The 9,996-nt window shown below is 43.2% G+C and overlaps 1 protein-coding gene across 2 annotated transcripts; it reads left to right on the top strand.

Annotated features, from left to right (window-relative positions):
- Positions 1–142: 142 nt before the first annotated feature.
- Positions 143–9,990, top strand: stradb (STE20 related adaptor beta). Of its 2 annotated transcripts, XM_071536470.1 has the most exons (13): positions 143–289; positions 964–1,025; positions 1,189–1,255; positions 1,710–1,790; positions 4,327–4,429; positions 5,525–5,646; positions 5,834–5,942; positions 6,361–6,484; positions 6,599–6,770; positions 6,931–7,035; positions 7,208–7,464; positions 7,984–8,026; positions 8,296–9,990. In XM_071536470.1, exons 3-13 carry the CDS (start codon positions 1,244–1,246, stop codon positions 8,455–8,457), a joined length of 1,290 nt encoding a protein of 429 aa, XP_071392571.1. In that variant the 5' UTR covers positions 143–289; positions 964–1,025; positions 1,189–1,243; the 3' UTR covers positions 8,458–9,990. The 2 variants fall into 2 exon arrangements, with proteins under 2 accessions (XP_071392571.1, XP_071392570.1); XM_071536469.1 differs by having other exon boundaries at positions 143–1,025.
- Positions 9,991–9,996: the final 6 nt, after the last annotated feature.

Genomic DNA, 9,996 nt, shown 5'->3' with positions numbered 1-9,996 from the left:
GGGCAAATAGCTACACGCATCATCAATTTGCGCCAGTAAAATCAGTGACGTTTTTATCACGCGCTAGATATCTGTGTCAAATTAAAAGTCCTGTCAAGATTTATTTTTTTCTTTGGTTTATCATGCTGTTCGATATTAACAATTAAACTCAATACTTGTTCGCACATGTTACATTTGTATACAGAAAGGAAAGAATGTGAAGTTTAAAACAGAACTTCGTTACCAGACTCTTCTTCTTATTTTCAACTTGTTTACGTCGTAGCGCCAGACGAGCTGCTTGGGGGAGAAGGTAGGCAGCTGTGTTGCAACTCTACATTAAATTTTCAAGCGTCAATATACCAATGTTTTGGCTGAGTTAGTTCAGTGTGTGAACGAGGCAAATATACGTCTGCGTGTAAGGAAACAGCTGAGTTAATGTTTTATCTAGTCTGGTCCGTTTTTTTTCTTTCTGCTTGAGTTAAAAATTAACATATTATTGCTTTCTCATAAAACAGATAAATCTTTCTTTTGCTAGTTGTCATGCTAACTAAAGCCATAAACTGTCGGTTTCAGTAATTCGTTGCGGTCTGTTTGTTCTGAAATGGCTGTAACATTACTCTAACCTTGAGGTGGAATTGAATTTGACAGTAAGGACTAATGCTAGTTATCGAAGAATTATTCATTTTGGGGCCCTTATATAGACCAACGAGCATTAAAATGATAAGAAATGCTGCGCCCATATGATTAGCAGTTACAAATAATTGCGCCACTATCTCACAGCATGCGTTATTTTAAATTTCTAAGTCGTGCTCCATAAATAAAGAAAGGAGATAACTGATTTACAAGCTATTAATCGCTCCAGATGGATTTACAGCCGTGTTAGCCACTAGTTTGTGTTGTATTGGCTGTGGATAGATCGGTATTTCCCTTCCAATGTCAACGTCATTGACTCGACTGGACGGGATCTCCTCTGGTGAATTGCAGCTCGCTTCTCCAGCTCCTCTGGATCCCCGATAGCCGATGACGCGGTGTGTCCATGCAGCCAGGTAAGCTGTGGATGGCTGGTCTGGAGGTTGTGGATGGATGCTGCTGCTTTCTAGTGTGTGTGTGGGGGGGATAGTCTATACACCATGTCTCATATTACACTGTGTCTCTACTGCGCTTCACTCCTCTGTCTCCATCGCCATCGCCATCGGTCTCCTCCTGCAGCCTGTGAGCGGATAAATGCCAAAGCGTGTCGTTTTACCGTCGCCAAAAGGACTCCATGTCTTTCTTGGTAAGGCTGTGATGCGATTCTGTGTTGTGCCTCTTGTGTTGCTGAACGGTGACCCGGGTTTACACCGGGGAGGGATCAATGTGTAGGGGTGCAGGGGTTGCCTGTGGTGGAATATGCCAAATACAATCAGGTCTATTAAAACCAGGAGCTGTGAGGGTATAATGGTCTCATCTAATTATGCATGCATTTCTGATATTTCTCTGTCAGTCAAAGCTCCAGTCAAAAGCTGCCACTTCATTGTCTTGTTATCATCACTGTAATTCTCTGTCTACTCAGCACTTCCGATACAGTGCCTTATCTGGGGGGAGAATCCCAGTGCCTGCCTTCATAGCCTGTGTATTTCCTCCGATGCTTGCTCCCATCTCCACTCCTCCTCCACCTCCACCTCCACTCCTCTCCTGTTCCTTTTGGAGCATGTCTCACCTCTCCTCCTCCCCCTCCTCCCCCTCCTCAGGACTGTTCCTGCATCTCCCACGCTCAGGTCCAGCCCGTGGGCGTGGAGGAGCGCTATGAGGACACCAGCCACCAGTTCCTGGTCAGTAGCCAAGCCATAGCCAAAGCCACTGTCTGTTGGGGAGGGAGGGAGGGATGGAGGGAGAGAGAGGAGGGAGGTTCAGATCAGAGGCTTGGCAACCTTCACCCAAGGGCCTGGCTCCCGGGAGCTGTTTGCATCAAATTCCATCACCGTTTAGGGGAATCTCAAGGTGAAGCATTGATGCTCCTCCATCATACTGTTACCAACACCCTGCATCCTTTTATCATCCATCTGGAGCTGCTGAACCTCTGTCTTTGAGTTCTGGTGTTTATAATGGAGCTCCCACCACCAGTCTGTTGAGTTAAAGACGATGGCCAATAGAACAACACTGCAGCAATTGCAGTTATTGGTAACAGTTAAAGCATTGCCGATAATCCAGCTGAAAGACTTTAATTGGTATGGATTTCACTGGAGAGTTTTAGTGTCCCACGATCTATTCTGACTATAACAATTATTAATGCACTCTTAATGTGCTCATGATAATGCAATCAAAATACCCAAACAATAGGGAGTGAATGCTTTCTGAGGCAACTGTATAGTTAATAACAATTTCATAATACACTACTAATATATTCACTCTAATGCATCTCATAATGCGTTATTGTTTTTTTTCTTAAGGGATTATAATGTACGAATAATGCATATATATACATATAATACTTTATGATATATACTTTTATACTATATATACTACTTATACTTTTGTATACTTTGGTTCTCATAATGCACGGCATCTCCATGCCCTGCAAACAAAGCTATATCCATGCAGCAGGCTGGTTTTTAAAAGCAACTGCATCAGACAAGCCAGCAGTCATGTGCTGTAGTCTGCCCCCCTCTCACTGAGAACCCAAAAAGCCTCTCTCCTCCATCCCAATGTGTCTGCATCACTACCTCTGGCAAGCACACCCCCCCCTTCTCCCTTCGCTCAGCTCAGTGTCACACTGCCCCCCCCTGGCAGCCATCGTCACCTCACGCATTACCTCACCACAACAACGGGGCTTTGACCTCTGTCTGGCGCAAAGACAAAACACAGTGTCATCTGCACATTTTGGCATTTTGGAGTTTGTAGCGTTGTTATGGGGCAAAGCTGTTTGGGGTATGAGGTATGGGGCATGGTTCAGTATTAAAGGGGCAATAAGTACGATTTTTACTGCCCCGTAGCAGAAAAAGACCGGATAGGGTTGTTGATCAATACCAATGACTTGGCCATTATTTCACCAGGTGCTGAGATTTTTGGCTTTCAAGACCCACTTTCTGGCCCGTACTCTGTTTTGTAATCCAATCCACCCCTTCCACTCCACCTACAAACATTTCAGCTATGAAGGATAAAAAGCCTTGTTCTCAAGTGATAAAGACAAATGACAAAGCAGTACTATTATTCCAGTATTAAGCATGGTGATACTGTATGTTCCCTTTTCACTAGGCATTTCTGTTGGATCTCGGCTCTAATTAGCTAGCTTACTCCTTTCCATTGTGAAAATGTGACTTTATTGTTTATGTCCATTACAGGCCACCGTAGCTCAAGGGGCTGTGCCAGGAAAAAAAGAGTTCTATCGATGTTGTTGTAATTCCTACTGGTGGCCAATAGAGGGCGATATAGGTTAAAGATTACTTACAGTTTTTTCTGAATGCTTAAACACTAGCAGTGATTTTTGAAGCACTATCTCTGAAACCATTAACACTTGTAGCCAATGCATTTACCAAGTGAGCCAAACTGAACGCACATTCTCTGCTTTACACTCAGTTTGTAATTTTATAACACACTTTTTGCAAAACTGTAAACACAACTCACTGCTTTACACTCAGTTTGCAATTTACAGTAATACTGTAACACACTTCTAGCAACACTGTAAAATTATGGCCAGACCCACAAAGAAGGCGAGATTTAGCCAAATTCTTTTCTGTTCTTTTTTTCTAGCACAAATGTTTTTGTTTTCTTCTACTGCGCTTTTGTTGTTTGAGGAGTGTTACTATAGAACATTTTGAGAAAAAAAAAAAAAAACTTTTCCCCCTTATTTGTATTGATAGTGTGTTATGTTCGGAATACACATCCATACTTTACACATTTGGATACCTGTGTGTATGTGTGTTTACTACATGTATGACAAAAGCCACAAGTGTTTTTCATTTATACTATCAGTGCGTAGTTGGTGCTTCGTGTGCTTATTCAAATGATGGTTTGTGTGAACTGTATTGACGCAAAAACACAATTTTTAAAAGAGTTTGAAGAGTTTTGCAAGAATTGTTTGCTTTTGCAAGAGATGTATAATGTTTTGCTGGTTTGGTGTAAGGTTTTGTGGTTAGTGTGTAGAGTTTTGCAAAAATAGCCTATAGTTTCAAAGACAGTGCCTAAGCAATCAGAAAAAACTGTAATGCCCCTTTAAAGGGTGTGTGTGTGTGTCTGTGTGTATGTGTTTGAATTACATATATGATGTGGTTGCATGTGACTGCTTTCAATCTTGCGTAGTCTTTCAGTTACATGTATGCCGTGTCTGCATGTGGCCGTGTGTGTGTGCGTGTGTGTGCGTCCCAGCAGAGCTCCGACATCTCTGAGTACACTCTGCCAGGGCCCGCGGGTGGCGATGACATCACAGGGCTGTCGGCCGAGCCAGCCCACTACCAGCTGCTGACTGAGCTGGGTGAGAACACCACAGCATGCACTTCAGTCAATCTATTACAGCAGTCAAGTGATATCACATCTTATAGTGGATTTATATCTGTAAAATTGATTCAAGAACATTATCACAATGGCAGATTTTTGTAATAATAATAATATGCTTTATTTGTATAGCAGCAAAAAACATTACACAAAAACACAAAAACTGATTACATGAAAATTAGACAATTAGACAGAATTGGTTGATAATAGAGATTTAAAACATTTAATAGGGCAACAGTTGGTTTTAATAGTGATTAGTATGATGTTAGTAACACACACAAACTAACAGTAGTTTAAAAAAAAGTAGTTAAACTCTATCCAGAAAGTTAAATGCCATGTAAGTGCATGAAGCAACAGCTGGACTGGTAGAGTAGTGTGTGTGTGTGTGTGTGTGTGTGTGTGTGTGTGTGTGTGAAAAAATTCTCACTTGGCCAGGCCTGAGGCTGAGGTGGAATCGGGGGGGGGGGGAAGTGTTTTGTTTTGTTTTGAAATTAATATGGTTACACTGCTATATCATTGCCAATATTTGCCTTTTATCATTCCTGTGTCTAATCAGTGTTACTGCTGATATGATGCAGGTTTTTTTGATTACGTATTTATTATATAACTGATCAGTACTTTTCCAGAACTTTTTGTCTATGGGAAAAGTTAACTGAATTGATTTTAATGCAATAGTTTGATCAGATTCCAAGTAAAGTATCCATCCATAAGTATCTATGATTATTGTTATTAGTAGTAGTAGTAGTGTCCCATGATCTAAATGCTGTTTCAGGGGCTTTTCCCACCCTGACAAGAAAAGCAATCTGAGGGAAACACTGAATACTTGTATAATTTTTAGGTTTTTTTGGCATGACAATGGTCAAAGATATTGAATATCAGCCCAAATTATTGGCTTCAGTCCAAAAATATCAGTATCATTATCAGCCAAAAAAACATATCTGTGGAACTCTATCTTAACTACATGACCAAAAGTAGTTAACTCCTGAAAAAATACTACTAAGATTTGAATTTAAACTCATAACGGAGCTGCATGTGGTAAACGAAACCCCACGCCCTGCTGCTGCGTGTCCCCCAGGCAGGGGCTTCAACAACCTGAGCCAGGTGAGCATGGCGCGCCACGCCCCCTCCGGCCAGCTGGTGGCGGTCAAGCACACCAACCTGGACGAGTGCACCGAGGAGGAGCTGCTGCAGCTCATGGTGAGCCGCTTCCCCAAAAAGTCACATGGGGGTTTTGCTGAACATGTATGCTCTTTCGCCAACTTTTTGCCTTCTCTTAGACCCCCAAAATCCATTGGCCTTTCGTTAAAATTCAGTCATTCCTCAAATCAGACAAAAAGCTCTTATGCATCCGGGTTGATAGACGACGAATGTGTTTTGTCCCCAGAATGAGGTTCTGCTGTCCAGGCTGTTCCGTCACCCCAACCTGCTGACCTCTCGCCTGGTGTTCAGCTCCTGTTGCCAGCTGTGGGTGCTGACGCCGCTCATGGCCTACGGTCAGCCACTCCGAGGCCTCACACACACACCTGATAGAGAAAAGCTTTTGAGGGCTTTCTTTCCATTCCTTAAAACTGGAACATGTACAAATCCGGGGTCACAGCAATGTTATGCTTTTAGCCATGTAGGATGTAGAAGTGTGTAATGTTCCTGGAAAACGAAGCTAAAATGGTTCCAAAATGTTAAAAATCTACAAGTGTGAACAACTACCAGTCTATATATTTCTTTCTTTCATGAATACTCCTACTCTCACTCTCTGTCTCTCTCTTACTCTCTTTCTCTCTCTCACACACAGTCTCCCAGTCCCTTTATGTACACTAATCACCCTTGCAGCTATTTCACGTTAATCTAAATCACTGCCTGTTTTTTTTTTTGAGTTGCCTGCTCAGTCTCCTGTATTTCTCCTCTTGTCTCCAGGCTCAGCAGACACCCTACTGAGAACATATTTCCCAGATGGAATGAGCGAATCCCTGATAGCGTACCTGCTGTACGGCGTGCTGAAGGCGCTGGAGTACCTGCACCAGATGGGCTACGTCCACCGGTCAGTGGGAGAATACGAGACGGGATGGATGTCTTATGAATCGGTTGCGTTTTGCCATTTTAACATCTCTGTCCTCTCCACCCGTCCCGCTCCTCTCCGTCCCTCTCCTCTCAGGGGGGTGAAGGCCAGTCATATCCTGCTGTCGGGGGAGGGGCGCGTCTACCTCTCGGGGCTGCACAGTGTTTACAGTATGATGCGGGAGGGGAAGAGGGTGCGGGCGGTGTTCGACATGCCCCACCACAGCCCCGCCCTGCTGCCCTGGCTCAGCCCCGAACTGCTGCGACAGGTCAGGTTGACTCCTAATTGTTTTGAACGCAACATTTTGATCAGATTGACAAGTCTGTACCCTGTTAGCATGCTTATTTCTGTTTTTTTCCTACTTAGCTCCACAGTTGACACATGTCTGTAACGCCTCTCCCCTCTCTCCATGTTGTTGCTCCCAGCAGGACCTGCATGGTTATGGAGTGAAGTCGGATATCTACAGTTTGGGTATTGTGGCCTGTGAGCTGGTCAGTGGCAGGGTGCCTTTCCAGGACATGCCTCCCACTCAGGTAATCAAAATGAAATCACAATAAAAAGGCCCCCCCTCCCCGGCTCTTCTCCAAGCTGGTTACGGCCCTGGCGTCTCGCTCAAGGACACTACAACCTCCCAGGGGATTGAATGTGCATCTCTTCCAGTTTCAGGGCAGTCTGCCTCACAAGTCTCTCGTTCCTCCTGTTCAGATGCTGCTCCAGAAGCTGCGCGGCTCCCACTGCTGCCTGCTGGACGTGGCCCCCTTCCCCCTGGGCGAGCTGGGCGGCCTGAAGGTGTCGCGGTCCGGCGTGGACTCGGGCATCGGGGAGAGCGTGGCCACCGGCAGCCTGACGCACAGCGCCACCGCGCCGCCCGCCGACCGACCTCAGAGCCCGGGCCCCAAGAACCACTCGGCCACCCTGCACAACCTGGTGCAGCTGTGTCTGCAGCAGCAGCCTGAGCGCAGGTCAGATAATATGTAATAATACGCAAAAGCCAACAAGATAAGCAATAAAAATGCCTTACATGAATTAGGACTAGCTATAACTGTAGCGCCACCCTTGGGCCAATCAGTGTAATTCTGAAAATGTTGGAAAGCAGTAATGGCATGCATCGTTTCCCCAAAATTCATCATATGATCCAAAGGATGGCACTGATTTTGAAACATTATCATCGTTCAAATCACTGTTAAATCTCTGTTTTTTCACACTCTTTTCTTATCTTCCTTCTTGTTTTTACTTGTTTAAATTCATGATTGGATGTTTGCCATTGATTTGAGTGTTAAAGCACTTCATCAACTTTAAAAGGCCTAGACTCACACATGACCACATACACTGATTGATTGGAGATACACACACACACAAACACATACACTTTCATGCAACTCGCAAACATACAATTTCAGCGACTTGAAAATGTGGGAGTAAGCCTTGTGTGTGTGTGTGTGTGTGTGTGTGTGTGTGTGTCCTGCTTTTGTCTTCCATAGACCGTCAGCATCTGCACTACTGACTCATGCCTTCTTCAAGCAGGTGGGTCTTTAGTTATGATCCATGTTCTTCTCAGTGGAGCTCTGTTGCCATAATCACTTACTTGTCACATTGTTTTCCACTGTTCAGTGCCTTTGTCATGTAGAAAATAATGACTTTACTAAGACAGCGGATGCTACTGATTTGAGTCATTTGATTGCAAGTAAAACCATTAATGTCAGAATAAAGTTAGAGACTCATTTCCATGGTAGTCGATATCAAAAATGTGAGAACTAATATGAATCACTGAGAATTGTGTCGTTGTGTGACAGGTGAAGAGGCACACCAGAGACTCCTTCCTCAGCCTCATGTACCCGGCGGTGCCCCTCACCAGCCCCGAGGACCCGCCCATATCCTGCCCCCCGACCCCGTCCTGCCACGCCCCGCAGCCGGCCGCCGTCGACCCCGCCGAGGCCGTGTGGGACTTCTCCTAACCCCCCCCCTCCCCTACCCCAAAATCTCCAAATCCTGACTAGCAAGCCAAACTCAAGACAATCAAAGCAAAAGCAATGAGGCCAAATTCTACTGTGCTTTCTTTTTACCATTAACCCGACTCTCTGAGCCTTTTTTTAAGTAGTTTTTTGTAGTTTTTTTTTATATGTTTGTCTGAGGCAAACGCAGGGCTTTGGGTTGCGGGTCGGGGGGGCGACTGTGAAAGTGCTGGATCAAAGAAGCTGCTCCAATCGTCTAATGAGGATCCATAATAATAAGAATAATGGATTACCAACCAGTAGGACCCGCCCCCTGTCAGTGAGTGGCAGGAGGAGAGACCAATCACTGGACTAATAATTATGGACTTCCTCTGTGGTACAAGGCAACTAGTGAGTTAAAGGAAAAATCCACCCTAAAACACTTTAACACTTAAAAACACTCTGGGGGTTGTTGAAAGGCATTCTGGGAAACGTAGGAAATCACTAACTGAAGTAGAAAAATAACTCCTGGAATGCATGAACATCACAGATTGATGATAAATAACAGTGTAAGAGAATCTGAGGCTGGATTTTTTCCTTTAACGTCTTCTCATGTATTCAGACTGTGAAGTAGCAGTGGGAGATGAGCCGTTATTGTGCACACATATACAGAGATATCATATACTGACATATATTTTTAAAGGAAACGCCACACATATGTGCACATATCTTTAAATATGTTATAAAAATATATTTAAATCCTGATTCAAGTTGTTCAATAATTGGTTTAGGCCATTTGTTTCTCAATATTTTGACATCTATAAAAATAAATTTGAGTTAAATATGAGGTAACATTGTGCATGCTGTAGTAATACTGTATTGTTACTTGTATTAATATACACACTGAACACTGTAGATGTCAAAAGTCTACCCTTTTTTAGGTTTTATTGCTTTTAGGCCATTTTTAATACATGGTCAGAAATAAGTATCTTGTTTTTTTACCTTTATTTTTCTAGTTACTTTATACAAATGAAAGTGAAAAGTCTGTCTTCTTTTCATTTCAAACCAAATACAGTAAAAACTAGAAAATTTGATAGGGTGTGTTAACTATTAATAGCAGCCGTATGTCTAATTATTATTATTTTTTTTAAATGGCCAGAATCAAATATTTAAATATATTCTTGCTGTATATTTGAACATATATGCACACAGTGTACATGTGTAGTAATTTTAAACTTACACAATACACACTTAAACAATATTTGCCTATGGGCGAATGGGAGGAGGTGCAAATTTGGACTCTAAAAAGGGGAATATGAGCAATAGAACAAGTAATATCCCATGTGTCAGATAGAATAGAAACCATCCACAGTAGATGAAGAACTTCCCTGGTACTCCAAAAGAAGAAGATTTCTACTGTGCTTTGTGACCTATCCAACACTGCCTCTGTGTTTTCATCAAACCTGCATTCTGACTATGGTGATCTTATCTGTAACTGTGATTAAGTGTACTGTGTATGAGAACTGTGATTTGCAGTACATATCAAACATGGTAGCTGTATGA

The sequence above is a fragment of the Centroberyx affinis genome, unplaced genomic scaffold, assembly GCF_046629955.1.
Source record: "Centroberyx affinis isolate AG114_WGS23_722 - 3 ecotype Tasmania unplaced genomic scaffold, CSIRO-AGI_Caff_v1 ptg002875l_1, whole genome shotgun sequence".
In the NCBI taxonomy this organism is placed as follows: Eukaryota; Metazoa; Chordata; class Actinopteri; order Beryciformes; family Berycidae; genus Centroberyx; species Centroberyx affinis.
This window is presented reverse-complemented; position numbering and strand designations above follow the sequence as displayed.